This window comes from Charadrius vociferus, unplaced genomic scaffold (assembly GCF_000708025.1).
Source record: "Charadrius vociferus isolate BGI_N301 unplaced genomic scaffold, ASM70802v2 scaffold82, whole genome shotgun sequence".
NCBI lineage: Eukaryota > Metazoa > Chordata > Aves > Charadriiformes > Charadriidae > Charadrius > Charadrius vociferus.
The window spans coordinates 1,453,099-1,468,845 of NW_009647401.1; the positions used below are offsets into that span (position 1 = coordinate 1,453,099).

Below are 15,747 nucleotides of genomic sequence, written 5' to 3' on the forward strand. Positions count from 1 at the left end.
CAGAAATGTAAACCAATGGGAATTACGTCCCTGATACTGATGCCTTTAGAAGTCTCCTACTCACCTATCAAATTCTGGGGTGATCAAGGGGAAGGGCATCTAATATCCTAAAGCTCTGCTTGTTTTCGTAAACAACTCCCAAAGTTCATGTGCAGTTCATCTCTTTTTATAACAAATATTTAGACAGCCATGTTTTTGGCAATTTTCTATTTTCCGACTGCCAGGCATATTTCTGCACTATAGCACCTGCTCTCTTCTAGTTTTGATTCTGAAGCACTGGTGACATGTGTCAGCAGACACTTATTCTATCTCTAACTGGAGCTTCAGGCATGGATATTTTTGGTTGAGAGAAATATCTCTGATCCTGGAGAAGATTATCATTCTAGTATCATGGGAATTTTTCAGTAACAGTAAAGAAAATATTTGTAGAGGAATTTTGTCAGGGCATTCAGACTCTAAATCTGACTCTATGAAACAAATTTAATTGAATTTGTCTGGTTGCGTTAAAGGAAAAAATGCATCTATTTTCTAAATGACATAAAAATTCATTGGAGTTACTGCCAATTTACACAAGTGAAAAAATGTCAGAATTAGATCTACAGTTGCAAGATTTCTTCTTTCTGAAAGAACATGGAATTGATTCCCTGAGAACACAGGAAACAGAAATTTAGTCTTCCAGGGAAAAAGGAAAAATAAGGCAATCTCGGGGTTCAAATTCAATCATATTTTTGCCAGAATATTAATATTTTGCCAGAATATTCCAAAATTGGAACTGTGAATGTGCTATCGGTCTGAGATTTGAACTGATAGGTAACATGGCATATCCACATCAAAGCAAAATCTTATATTCTTCTTATTATCGCTTTTCATAGTTAGATGCTATGCGGCAGACAGAATCTAATCAATCAGCAGTGTTCTGTCTGGCTCTGCCCTGCCTGACTCCCACACACTCTTGCTGGAGGATGTGGACATGTTCAGCTGCATTTACTCACCCACCTGTGAGGTGGACTTTGCCCACCAGGCCAGTAACTGAGTGGGGAGAATCTGCTTCCTTTCTTGGCAAGTATAATCATTGCATTTCTTTGTGAGACCAAGTTATTTCAATTTAGCAAGACACAGAACAATTATTCTTTGGCTAGATGTTATCTTCTGGCTCTGGATAGATGTCCGTACTGATTTTATTAGCTTTCTCAGCAGCTTTCAAAATAGTGAAAAATGGAGGGCTGTGAACTTCTCTGCAATAGCTGGTGTGAAACAGATAAGCAGCTCAAATCATTCCCTTCAAGCTGAATGCAGAAGGATGTGAAAAACACATATCATTTCTCATGGAGATTTCTCTGTACTGAGGTTGGCAGGGGTCCTCACCGTTCTCCTCGCTCATCGAAGATTCAAAGACTCAAGGGAGCTTCTAAAATGATTTTGTATGCTTTGATATGCTTTAATTTCAGATTGTAGCCTGTGCAGTAGCTCCCTAAATGTCCCAAAAGGTCTTGGCTTTGATCTGCTTTCTTGATGCCTGACAGAATTAGGATGAGGAAAGGTCCAGTTATATGCAAGAAAAAAACACTGTGAGAAATCAGTGGGGTTATAATTGCCAGTCCTGTGCAGAGGTTATCTCCACCTTTTCTGAACAGGTTGATCCTCATCTTTTCTGATTTCTGAGAAAGAAGTAAATCTTTCCTAGTTACTTCAAAAATGTAGTCAATGTATGAATTCTGTGTATTAAACTTTCTTACTACTTAAAGAAATGTAAAATTTCTCTAAAATTCCTACTACTTACTATCAGTAACAGTAGTACTGTTAGTAGTGCTGTTCCTGGTACACTCTGTAAATCAAACCCTCTCTACACATCTTTATTACACACAAGGCTGAGAAAGGTGTAAACAAGCGTGGGTTAAAATCTGAAAGCCCAAAACTTCAAATCAGATTCAAGTATGATTTTTTCTCTTTTATGGGATTGAGCCAGTAACATTTTAACAAAACCCAAATGATCTTTTCTGTCCCCAAGGGAGACACTAAACCAGAAAGAAGCTCAAAAAGTCAGTCTTGTGCTAAGATTTGATGTGAAAAGCTTAAGCCTCAAATTATTATACTTTTAATGTCCAAATTACAAATCCATGGGGAAAAAAACCAAGAATTTCTCAAGCAGTTGCTGAAAAATTTATTACAGGAGTTGCTGAGTGAAAAGCAGCAAAAGAGCCTTTTCCCAGTGACTTGAGAACTATCTTTACAGTTACAGAAATTCACTGTGAAGGGATGATATGCTTGACCGTATCTTGCCATAATAGTTTCTAATACGTGGAACTTAACTTTTAGTCAACTGAGCATAAATTAGAGCATCTTAGAATCTCAAAATTACTTTGGGCCTGATTTTCTTTTTAATCAGGACACGAGGAAAGGCTATCTATTAATCTCACACACATTTATTATAATTTTCTTTAGATATATCTTGCTAACTACAAAATATATAATGACAACAACATCCCCTAGTAGGAATAAGTATTTGGATTAGATCAAGATTAAGTGATTTAACTGATCAAGGTTACTACACCTGCAGAGTATGCTGAGGGAAAGCTAGACAAACAAGAAAAAACCCACAAGCTTTGTTTAATACTGAATGTTGTGAGTTTACTATTTTTCTTGTTCTCATAAAATAAATTTTATTGCCTAACCTGTGCTTCCATCTGAGGCTCAAAGTGGTGTCTCTCTACTATTTTGGGTAGTAGAGCACAACCCAGGCTTGGAGATCTCACTGGGGAATGGGTTAAGTGAACAGAGTGATAAATCAAAGGGAATCCTTATTGCCAGCTAGAAAAACAGCTGCTTTATTTATTATCATTATTTATGACTGTTTTTTTTTTATCATGCCATCTGCAGAAAAAAAATTCATTAATACACCTACTTGTAAATGATCACCTTTGGAGAATTCACATACGGTTTCAACATAGGTTGAATAAAACAGAAAAGAAAACTGAGCTCCATCGGGCATTTCAGATGAGGTTTTCATAGTGGGAGATCTACTGTTTGTAGGAATTCCCTACGTTCACTGTGATGGAAAGATCATGAGTCGCCTGCATTCTCAGTGCAGCATCTCATAGGCAAGACAGGAATATTTGGTGACTATTGATGCACATCTATGTACACAGGCTTCCCTTACCCATGGTCGCTCACTACCAACAGCATGGTTAGATGTGGGTCACTCAGCAAGCCAAGAGTTCATTCAAAACTCGTTCTGAAACCTGGAGAGAGAATCCAGAGCCCTGGCGGCTACAGACTGGAAAATATTATCTGATAAACTAGGTTGTTAGGAAAAGATATTTGACATCAGACAAGGTGACTAGCATGACTCTCTTTGGTTCAAGTCCGACTGTAGTGTGGCCATTTTTCTAGAGCACAGAGAGAATGCAGCCAGCCTACACCTCTCAGAAGACTCCTCACCTACTCCGATACCTCCTCCTCCTCGTGCATCTCATTCCCAAGGGCTCCACCTCCTTGCCAAATTTCCAGATACAGTGCTCTATATATCAACCATTCTGATTTTGCCCCCTCCGTGGTGTCTAATCCACATAATACAGTGCTGAAAAACATTACCATCACAATCATGCAAAGTGTGTACAGGGTGTGACATACAATTGCAGAATACACATCGAGTGTGGTTTTACTATTCATATGTGGCTAGAATACAAATTCTTTTTTTGGGAGTGGGAAGAAGAAAGGAACAGATTCCTCACACCCACTCTACATATTTCCGTTTTGCTTCTGATTTGGTGCAATTAAATTGGTTCCAGTCACTCAGGAAAATTTTATTCAAAAACCATAAAACCAGACAAAGTGAAAAATATCATTTTCTGTTTGCTTACCTGGAACATTGTGGTGAGTGGGTTTCCTATTCAACTGGGTGACTTTTTGGTATGTTTTTTTTGCAGGTTTTTTTGGTTTTGTTTTGGTTTTGGCAAACAAGTAGTCTTCAGTGTTTTTACAGCAGTGGCTATTACAGAAAATATGTCTCTTGCACTTCTTATCTTGGAGGGTGGACAAAATAAACAAACTGAAAATAATACTACAATGAACAGTAAATGATGAATGGCTTACAGTACAAAAAACAGTGTAAAAAGGAAGACAAGTTTAAATATTGTTGTGTATGAAAGGGATGAAAATAATACAAGGATGAGAATAAGTAAAATGATAGGCTGGAACATCTGGGAAAGTAAATACAAAGACAAAGAGAACAGTCAATTAATGGAATAGCAAGTCCAAAGTTTCAACAAAATAAATAGTGAATCAGACTATGCTTGTGGAGGGACCAAGTGCCCATCTCCCATTGACTTCAGTAGGAGTTCTGCATGGTCAAGCCCCGAAATACCCAATTAAACTATTGTTATTATTTGTTTAGAAAAAATACTAATTAGTTCACTTTAAATTTGTATAAACCCATGCAGTGCTCTGCCTTTAAGCTAATGGGAGCTCTACAAGCTCAGAGATGTTGCTACATCAGAAAGTGAGCATGCTAAATGCCATTTCTGTTTGATTTCATGCAATACATGTATAGTAATTGATTAGCTTTAAACTCACTGCGTCTGTGACTTTCTGATACAAGGAAACAAAAGACTAATTAGTCAGCACAGGAATAAGAAATAATAGCTTTCAGCTTCACCTGGCAACTACTTTGACTGTAAACTAGCAGGACAGCACAAAGTAAATTAACACAGCAAGAGACTTACTAAACATCGGATAATACCATGAGCAATAACAAGATTTGCCAACTATAGGATTGCACGATAAGATAAGGGTAGGTAATTTTCATTTTTCATGGCAAAAGATCTTGACTCAGCAAGGAAATTCCTCCCCAAACCTCTCAGGAACAATTCTGCATAGAAATGAACTACAGAAAAGATGCTAGTCACTGCCGCACGTAAGCAGTGACCCATAGGCCTCCAACAAGATACAAACAGTTACTGCAATTCCAATATTCACACTACCATGTGGCTCTGTGTCTCTGTAAAGTAGATTTGCATGGTTTATTTTTCTCCGTGGTTTGTCATATTCTCTATAATTTTGGAAATTTAATGTTTCCTCCTGTTTAAAATCAGTAAGATTTATTATTTAATTCATTTAACAGGAACCCAGCCTCTAAGAAAACAATCACATTCATTTATGAGCCAAAAATGCTGTCTGCACTGCCTTTACTGGCAATGAAGGCACAACTCTGGCAACTGTACTTGCAAAGCCAGAAAGGAGTAAAATCTTCCATCTCCTACAGCATAATTCTTTTAATTTCCAGGAGACCAGACTTATTCACTGTTCACAAACAGCCCCATTGGGAGAACAAGGTTTCATATGGCACGATGAGGATTTAAAATAATCTAAGAAATAGTGATTTGTGTCCACTGTCTAGAATAAAGAATTTCCATGTGCCATACATCAAATTTGAGGCTTAATTCATTTGACAGAGCCTTTTTACCTGTAGGCCGTAATAAGTAAAAGTCTACCTGACTCACTGACAAAGGTTCATCTGCACTTCGATCGTCCGAAGACTTTGGAACTTCGAGTCTGTCGATGAAAGCCTGGAGCTCTTTCCTGAAGGCCTTCATCTGTGCATTGATCCGGTAAAGAAGCTCATGCTCACGTATTCTGCTGCCATCGTCTTCCTCATCCATCAGTCCAAAGAGGTCCCCATTAGCTACATAAATTCTCGCCTCCGTTATGATGGTGCTCGTGTCAGAAATTAAGCGATCTATTGTCTTGCCCAGCCGCTCAGCTTCAGAGCGAATGTCCTTCATCTGCTGCCTGTCAGTGAAGCTTTTCTGCCACCCGGATGGCGTCGGATAAAAAGACCTCGTGGGTGTCAGGCACCGAATGTTGCGTACCTCCTCAGAGTCGCTTTCCCCACCGATGGGGCCTTCCCTTTTGCGGTGAGGGGGACGGGAATCGTCATCGCTCTCTTTTTTTCCTGCATCACTTTCCGCATCGCTGTCTCTGGGACTGCCACGGATCCCAAGATGAGAGGCCAAGTCATAGCGTTGCATGTTGGACATTAAGACTCTGTTCTCATACTGGAGTTGCATGACTTTGCCACTCAGCTCATTGATCTGCATTCGTGCAGCTTTTAGCTCCTCCTGCAATGCTTCTGTCTTGGCATTATCATGGTGCCTAGAGCTCTCATGGGCCCCAGACTTGTACTTGTATTTGTTCAGCTCAGCTGTTATGCGCTTGTTTTGTTCTTCCAAATCAGCTAAATTTCTCCTCAGCAATTCCGTTTCATCTTCTACTAGCTGCAAATGCTGTCGTAATTCTGACAGGGATTCACTCTGCTCTCCCAGAAGTGGGTTAGCAGTCCCTGAGAAATCATCACCTCTTAAATCATCAAGCTCTGCTTTCAGTCCTCTATTTTCTACTTCTAGTTCCACTATTTTCCTCCCAAGAATGTTAGCTTCCTCCTCCACTAGTCTCAATCGAAGCTTGAGTTCAGCTTCTCTTGTGGTAGGTGGCCCACCTGCTTCACCTTTTGGCAAGGGACTGTCCAAATCCCCATAAAACGATCTGTATTTTTGCAGCTCATGTTCAAATCTGTCTTTCTCTTTATCGATCTTAGCCATTTTCTTCCTCATCAAGGCTGCTTCTTCTTTGACAAATTGTAGTTGGCATTTCAGGTCTTCATTGTCCTCCTTAGAAAAAAGAAAAAGACGTATTTGAAGAAACTTGATGTAAAACAGGAGACCTCCAGTGGATGGTCTTAAATTACAAGATTAATAATCACAAGTGCATAGTTTTAGATACTAAGAGATTTTCCTGCAATCATTTTTTCACTGATCAATAAATTTAAGAGAGGGAAATAAGCACTTTTAAGTTTAAAAGAGGGGAAAAGACTATTTTACTTGTGACTAAAGTTTGCACAGTCCCTCGAAAATACATTGTAGGGGTGGGAAGCTTGTAAAAAATCCTTATATTTTCTAGGCTTGCAACACTGTAATAGACTTCACAGTATTCAAAAATCCTGAAGTCAGCATACAAAGGGCCTATAATCCTGTTCCACAGGTGCTCCCATTTACTTTTTTTGCCAAAAATGTACACGAAAGCTGGTGGGTTCTGTTGCAGGACCAGTGATTTGTTTAGGTGGTTCTTGACACAGTGTTGTCTGACTGCAGACTTGGGGTAAGAACTCTCTGTTTCACAGCATACAGGAAAACAAAGAGCAATGCAAACAAGCAAGCAAAGTCCAAATCTACAAATCACGTACATCATTTCCATAGGGTTCCTAAAGCGTTCACATGAGAATCCAGGCTACTGTTATTACAACATACCTCTGTTGGTGTCTGCTGTGACTTTTTTTCTGATTTTGGTAGGTCTTTGCTCCCTCTTCTTTTCAGTGATTGCTGCAACAATGAAGTGAGATGCCCTGAATATTTCACTTAAGTGGTATATAATTGTTACTCTTTTAAAAGTGACATTTTAGCAAGTAAAATGCAACTATAAAGGAATTAGTTTCTTGTAATCCTTGAGATACTAAATACAGGGGGGAGATACAGCTGCCCAAAAATGACACAGCAATGTCGTACAAGTAGTTGTTTAATCAGTCTGTTACCTTTTTTTTTCAACAAATTTTAAGGGTAGCGCATAATGAATGCTTAACACATGACAAAAGAGGTGAGAAAGCAGGTATCCCAAGTGATATCTTACAGATAGCAAAGCTGAAGCAAGCAGTGAAACCCCAGCTTCAGTCTTGCCAATTTGACATGAACACTAATGAGGCCAAGGCACTTAAAAGATGCATCTAGCCAGACGTGTGGCCTTAGCCTTTGTGGTAGGCAAGCTACACAAAACGGTGTAACTGAGATCCTATCAGCTGACTTGAGTGTACACCTACAAGCACACCTTTCTCTGTGTCCCACCCACAGGCCTAAAGCTTGCAGTGTCCTGCAGTCACACCTCTGCAGGTGTATACTGTAGACAAACTCTGGGCAAACTTACGCATAGATCTAGTCACTACGTTAGTTCGGTTTTCAGAACATATTTGAGTAAACGCAATTTAAAACTGCTTGGACTACAAAGTCCTGGTGAGAAACAAAGCATAATATGCTTAAGAACAGCACCACACAAACACACGTATGCACCACCATATGAGGAAGCTTCTTTGGTGTCTTCTCATCTGCTAGGCAGCTAAAGTGAGTAGAAAAGGAACTCCTGCTTTTAGAGCAGGATGCACTGGGATCGAAGCCCAGTAGTGTATCCAGCAAAAATCTTGTAATTGCTGATAGCAGAAAATGCGTTACTGGGCAAGTAGTAGCAGTGGAAAACAACTGCAACCATCCCACTGTCAACACTCGATACAGATCATCAAGAAAACAGCAGGAGAGAGGAAAGCGAGTGAGAGAATATGTTAATATGTAACATCCCACTTACAGCTGTTCCCGGTTTTTATGTTCCCCAGGTAAAATATAGGCCCTGAGGCAGGGCGGTGATACAACCAACGCCATCTCCCTCAGAGATTATTCTCTGGTAGAAGGATCCTTTGTGCCACTGAGAAACATGCATTTCCCTGCACCAGCCAGGGGACGATCCAGCTGTACCTAAAAGCCACCCAGTTCCATACAGTCGGAATTAAATTATGTTCATAACTCTCAAGGAACAGATTACAGTGGGCGAGTACGCTGTACATAACGATCCTGTGCACTATTTGCCTGCTGGTACCAATTGTTCTTTTTCTTCTGCAGATCATCCCCATAACAAACACCAAGCTCATGGACTGCTCACTCCAAAGGAAAAGTCAATGCCATAGAAATGACTCACGTATAAATATGAGCAACCACAAGAGATGATTTCCCCATGAGACTTTTTGCTCAAATTCACTATAGAGTTATGCAAAAATTAAGAAAAATAACCTCAGATTCAGAATCAGAACTAAAATTCACAGATGCATCCACCAAGAATGGAATTAAAGTCTTTATGCTTTTTGCAGAAACACTGAATGCTCTCAATAGACAAAACAATAAAACCAAACAAAGATCATTAGCATCTGTGAAAGTTGGATAGCTGCGAATCACAGAATTCTAAAAGAATCCAGAAAAGGCACAAAAAAAATAGTTAAATTAACTCACTTCTTCCTTTAAAAATAAAGCAAACAACTTTGGGATCCAGTCTACAAAGAAAACGCTTCTTCTCCAGGGTCACCCATCAGTTATCCTATTGCAGAAATGGTATGTGCACGTGGAAGCTTTTTTTGTTGTTTTTCTTTTTGAATTGGCAAATTTATAAAGCATTAAACTTTCAGAGGTGCAGCTTCCTACTATGTATTACCACTGCTTATACCACTATGTATTATCACTTTGAAAAGCCCCTTTTCAAATCAGTTAGCACTGGAAACTTCTCTTTTTTTGCACCAGATTTGCACCACTGATAAAATAACTGAGGGAGTTAAACTGTGTTCCTGCTTGATTACCTAAATGCCTTCTATTCACCCTGCTGAGTTCAGCATCTCTCCAGATATAATGAGGTTCTGAAATGCTGAGCTGCAACTTCTTGTGTATCCTACAACTTTTCAGACGATAAGAGATATATAAAAAAGTTTCTCCATGCCAAAAAAAAAAAAAAAAAAGAGAAACTACAGAGGGAGAAAAATATTTTTAAGGGTTTGACCTAAAATGAAAAAATCTGTTTTTCCCCTTTCTCTTAGTATCTTTTGTGTTAAAGTTCCTTTTGGTAGTCAGGCTAGCAACATTTTAATTACAGCAGTAGTTGTGGCTATGCAGTGACTGGGCACTACTTTCTATTCTGCTTTACTTGAATTACAACAAACTATCCATGGAGCTTGTATTATTCACCAACAAATGATGGTGTTTAGCAACACCATTTTACAGCAGAAATCAATGAAGAACATGCACAATTCAATTAGCAGGATGATTTGGGTAAGCAGATTGGGCCTAGCTGGAATTTGTATGATCTCTTTTCTTGTGAAAAACACCATGAAACAATTTCTGATCACTAGAGGTTAAGAACTCGCTTGCACATCTCGGCTGACATATGACATCTGCAAAATCACAGTGCCCAATAACATCATGTTAGGGCACTGAGGCAATACTTGTACTGAACAAAGAATGCCACATATCAAGCAGTATTTCCTGATATAAATAATAACATTTTGAGAGTTTTTTTCAGAGGTATATCTCATAATTTACAATGGCTACTCTTTCTATCATTTCTGTCAACTGGACCTGTACTGGTCCACTCTTCCAATCCAATTTTCAACTTTAAGCAATTTATTGCTGCTAATGAAAAGAAGTATCAAAGCAAAGCAGAAGAAGGAAAAAAGAAGTTCAAATAAACACATAGCAAAAATAAAAACAGCAACCCAGACTCTTGCAAGTGAATCTTCATATTATGCGTCCAACTGGACACTACTAAAACAGTGTGCATGTTGCTTGTTTTGACATACTAACAAATGTCAGACAGGGCCAGCCACCTTCATGTACAAAGTTTCTTTGTTCAAAACTGTTTGTGTTTGATCATCCTTCAATACAGCTCTTCACTTGTTGATCCTTTTCCTATGTCACAGTGTATCACAAAACATACCATAGTGCCACTAAAAGCCACCTCTTCTGTTTTCTCAAACTATAGCAAAAAAATCTGCCACTCAGATTCTGGGATTGGTTTTGAGAGTTTGTTGTGAAGGATAATTTTGGGGCTTAGGTAATTTTTTTTCCATATGATTTTAAAAATCATATTCAGTTCACTCTATTCAATGATTATGGGTTAAAAAAGACAAAGGTAAAAGTAACGAACACAAGAATGCTTTTGCACTATCTGATCAGTAATGCTTACCAGACAGCTTTACAGTTTTAATAACCTTGAACCAGGTTACCCAGGAGAAAACACGCAAAAAATGCATACGGCACTGTTTCTACAATGGGGAGTTTGCTAAACTGCTCAAGTACTAATGAAATATATCAACAGCGCTAGGGATAATAAGACCAGCAACTGGGGCATGTATCATTACATTGTATAATCTCTGCTTACCCCTGAAAGACTAGGAGGTAAAACTGGGTTTGACCTGACTATTCTAGCATTCACTGTAGCCAGCACACATGGGCCTGCACGTGTGTTCTGGCAATGCTGAGAAGCTTCCACAGTCTAGATAAGTCCACAGATGATGTTCATATTATATGCACGCTGGATGACATGCATTGGGCAATTCTGTTGCGATGTTCAGCAGCATCAGTTCTTCAGTGACCTTCACTGGAGTTTATCCAATATCTTGCTGGAGATGCTAAGCACTTCTCAAGACCAGATAGTTATCATCCTTCTCTCGCCAGCCCTAAACTGCAAGCCAAATGTGCAGTCCTAACATAACCTGTGATGCTCAGCGCTTCTCAGGCGTAAAAAGACCTGAAATCTACTCTGAGAATAATACAATACAGGAATAATAGCATCACACTCCACTGAGTAGGAAAGCCATAAAATGAACTCAAATTCTCACTACCTGATCCTAAGCTACAGTACATCTCTCAGCAATTAATAAAGAAACCCAAAGCAAAACATACCAAGATTTTTCAAGACACTTAGGTTATATTATTTCAAGCCTGATCTGGGGGTATATGATCTAAAAATCAATGTAGGCAACCACAGGAGGAATTCCTGACACGACAAAAGGGATTTATGGGTGCACAGAGACCCCATAACAGCCCTTATCCCTCCTCACAGAGCAGGCTAAGGCAAAGGGTATGCAGCTTCTTCAACCTCCACAGCTGCAACCGAACCTTCTCATCTGCACACAACTGTACCGTGCATGGCTATGGTTAGCTGCCTCTCAACTGCTGTGACAGGTCTGCAGGGCTTTCAAAAATCAGAGCAAACCTAACACCATCTTTACAGTCTTGAAAAGATGCTGAATATTGAACAACTTTTGGGCTGAACAAACTTCCTTCTGTCTGGCACAGAGTGACTATGACCAGGGAAATTGAAATTTGCCCTAAGACTCTCTCTGCATTTTCCCTCCAGTCGATACAGTCGGTTAGCTCATGGAGCTGGACCAAAACAGACAGAAGACAGATTTTTTAGTTTACTGCCACCAACTCTAATTTAATATATTAGAATATGTAGTAAAAACTAGATGGACGCTATCCATGTTGGCAAATTGAAAATGCGTATTCTCCTAAAAAAAATCTTTGCTTTTAAAATGTCTCCCTTGTTCTGCAACTGTGTCAGTGCAATTTGCCAGCAACAAACTCAAGACGTTGCCTTTGTCTGTCATTGGCACAAGTACATAGAATCATACAACCCTTTACTCCTTCCACCCCCCTTCAAGGGCAGGAGGAGTCCTGAGTATTTCAGTATTCTACTTGCTTGCAAAATTAAGGCAGGAAAGAAAAAGCAGGGGATAAGTGAAATGCAAAGAAGCACAGCACTCCTGTCCATGAAGTAAACACTAAGCATATCTCTACTAGCTCTAGCAATGCTTTTTTCATATTAAAACTGATGCATTTGAAAACACCACTGAGGAATGATACAAAACAAAAGCAATCTTTACTAATTAACCATGGAGAGAAAAATAGTTCTTATGTAGTTTTTTTAATATCTTCGTATTGCAGAACAGAAAAGAGGAGCTGCCCTCCAATATTTGTATTATTTTATTTGCATTGATTTAGGAGTTATTTCAGTTATCAATTTCAGATCCTTTGCCATTGCTCATTTGACAATTAAATGAGAAAAAAATAAAAGGAGAGGAAAAAGATACACAACATTTGCACTTTACCTAGAAAAACCCTTTGTGGTTTGGATCAAACCCACATTGCTAGAGCAAATAATGGTAACTTTGTGGTACAACTAGGCAAAAGCATTCTTTACAATGCATAAAATGAAGCAGCACATTTATGCTTTCATTACATCAGCCCTGAGGAGAAGGACCTGGGTGTGCTGATTGACCAGAAGCTCAGCATGAGCCAGCAATGTGCAATCGCAGCCCAGAAGGCCAACCGGATCCTGGGCTGCATCAAAAGAAGTGTGGCTAGAAGGTCAAGGGAGGTGATTCTGCCCCTCTACTCCACTCTCATGAGACCCCACCTGGAGTACTGCATCCGGCTCTGGAGTCCCCAACATAACAAGGACATGGACCTGATATCCATGATATACTACCCTAATATCTGCTGGGAAGGCCACACAGCTGGGCATATACAGTCCAGGAGGTTCCTCCAGTGTACTGATGACAACTTTTTGACTCAGGTGGTGGAGGACCCTACAAGGAGAGGTGCTTTACTGGACTTGATACTGACAAACAAAGAGGGACTGGTGGAGGATGTAAAGGTTGGGGGCAGACTGGGCTCCAACGATCATGAGAAGATAGAGTTCAGGATTAAGTGTAGAATAGACAAAATGACAAGTAGAGTTGAAACCCTAAACGTCAGGAGGGCTAACTTTGTTCGTTTCAAAGAATTGCTTGGGCAAATCCCATGGGAGAAGGCTCTAGAGGGTAAGGGGGCTCTAGAGAGCTGGCTGCTATTTAAGCGTCACCTCCTCCAAGCTCAGGATCAGTATATCCCAAAGAGAAAGAAATCAGGCAAGGGGAGAAGGAGACCTGCATGGCTGAGCAGGGACCTTCTGAAAAGGCTCAGGTGGAAGAAGGGAGTTTACAATAGGTGGAAGAAGGGGCTGACTGCTTGGGAGGAATACAAGAATGCTGTCAGGGTATGCAGGGAGGAAACAAGGAAAGCCAAGGCAGCCTTGGAATTGAACCTGGCGAGGGATGTCAAGGCCAACAGGAAGGGTTTCTTTAAGTATATAGGAGACAAAAGGAAAACTAGGGAAAATGTGGGCCCGTTGTTGAATGAGACAGGTGCTGTGGTGACGGATGATGCAGAGAAGGCGGAGTTGCTAAATGCCTTCTTTGCTTCTGTCTTCACTGTTCGGGCCAGTCCTTGTGAGACCCAGACTTTGCAGGTAACAGAGAAAGTCTGGGGGAAACAAGACTATCCCTTGGTTGACAAGGAGCACGTTAAAGATCAGTTAGATAAATTGGATATACATAAATCCATGGGGCCTGATGGGATGCACCCTCGGGTGCTGAGGGAGCTGGGGGAAGTCATTGCTGGGCCTCTCTCCATTATCTTTGAAAGGTCCTGGAGGACAGGTGAGGTGCCTGAGGACTGGAGGATAGCCAATGTCACTCCAGTCTTCAAAAAGGGCAGGAAGGATGACCCGGGAAACTACAGGCCGGTCAGCCTCACCTCCATCCCTGGGAAGATGATGGAGCAGCTTGTTCTGGGAGTCATCTCAAAGCACCTGGATGAAAAGAAGATTATCAGAAGTAGTCAACATGGATTCACCAAGGGGAAGTCATGTCTGACTAATCTGATAGCCTTCTATGACAAAGTAACTAGATGGGTGGATGAGGGGAGGGCAGTGGATGTTGTCTACCTTGACTTTGGCAAGGCTTTCGACACTGTCTCCCACATCATCCTCACAGGAAAGCTTAGGAAGTGTGGCTTAGATGAATGGACGGTGAGGTGGATTGAGAACTGGCTCACAGATAGAGCTCAGAGGGTTGTGGTTAGTGGCGCAGAGTCTAGTTGGAGGTTAGTAACAAGTGGTGTCCCTCAGGGGTCAGTACTGGGCCCAGTTTTGTTCAACATATTCATCAATGATCTGGATGAAGGGATAGAGTGTACCATCAGCAAGTTTGCTGATGACACAAAACTGGGAGGAGTGGCTGACACGCCAGAAGGCTGTGCTGCCTTACAGCGTGACCTCGCCAGGCTGGAGAGTTGGGCAGAAAGAAACCTTATGAAGTTCAACAAGGGTAAGTGTAGGGTACTGCACCTGGGGAGGAATAACCCCATGCACCAGTACAGGTTGGGGGCTGACCTCCTGGAGAGCAGCTCTGTGGAGAGGGACCTGGGAGTCCTGGTGGACAACAGGATGACCATGAGCCAGCAATGTGCCCTGGCGGCCAAGAAGGCGAATGGCATCCTGGGGTGCATCAAGAAGAGTGTGGCCAGCAGGTCGAGGGAGGTCATCCTCCCCCTCTACTCTGCCCTGGTGAGACCGCATCTGGAGTACTGTGTCCAGTTCTGGGCTCCCCAGTTCAAGAAAGACAGGGAACTGCTGGAGAGGGTCCAGCAAAGGGCAACAAAGATGATTAGGGGACTGGAGCACCTTTCTTATGAGGAAAGGCTGAGGGACTTGGGTCTCTTTAGTCTAGAGAAAAGAAGATTGAGGGGGGATCTTATTAATACATACAAATACTTAATGGGAGGATGCCAGGGGGATGGGAGTAGTCTTTTTTCAGTGGCACCCAGTGATAGGACGAGGGGTAATGGGCATAAACTTGAACATAGGAAGTTCCATCTTAACATGAGAAGGAACTTCTTTACTTTGAGGGTAGTGGAGCACTGGAACAGGCTGCCCAGAGAGGTGGTGGAGTCTCCCACTCTGGAGACATTCAAAACCCGCCTGGACGCTGTCCTGTGTAACGTGCTGTAGGTGACCCTGCTCTGGCAGGAGGGTTGGACTAGATGATCTCCAGAGGTCCCTTCCAACCCTAACAATTCTGTGAATTCTGTGAATGTGTGCTCGCAGCTGAGAAGGCCAACCATATCCTTGGCTGCATCAGAGGAAGCGTGGCCAGCAGGTCAAAGGAAGCGATTCTGCCCCTCTACTCAGCTCTCGTGAGACCCCACCTGGAGTACCGTGTCCAGCTCTGGAGTCCCCAACATAAGAAGGACATGGACCTGTTGGAGCAGGTCCAGAGGAGGGCCACAA

General features: G+C 41.3%; 1 protein-coding gene across 1 annotated transcript in view; it reads right to left on the reverse strand.

The window, feature by feature from the left end:
* Positions 1-3,929: 3,929 nt before the first annotated feature.
* The window catches only part of SOGA3 (SOGA family member 3), a 33,352-nt gene continuing 21,534 nt past the window's right edge, over positions 3,930-15,747 (reverse strand). Inside the window, exons 3-5 of the mRNA XM_009880151.1 lie at positions 7,302-7,373; positions 5,490-6,665; positions 3,930-4,199 (exon numbers count right to left, since the gene is read on the reverse strand). Coding sequence (XP_009878453.1) covers positions 4,089-4,199; positions 5,490-6,665; positions 7,302-7,373 — 1,359 coding nt within the window. The 3' untranslated portion in view covers positions 3,930-4,088. The remainder of the gene's footprint in view (positions 4,200-5,489; positions 6,666-7,301; positions 7,374-15,747) is intronic.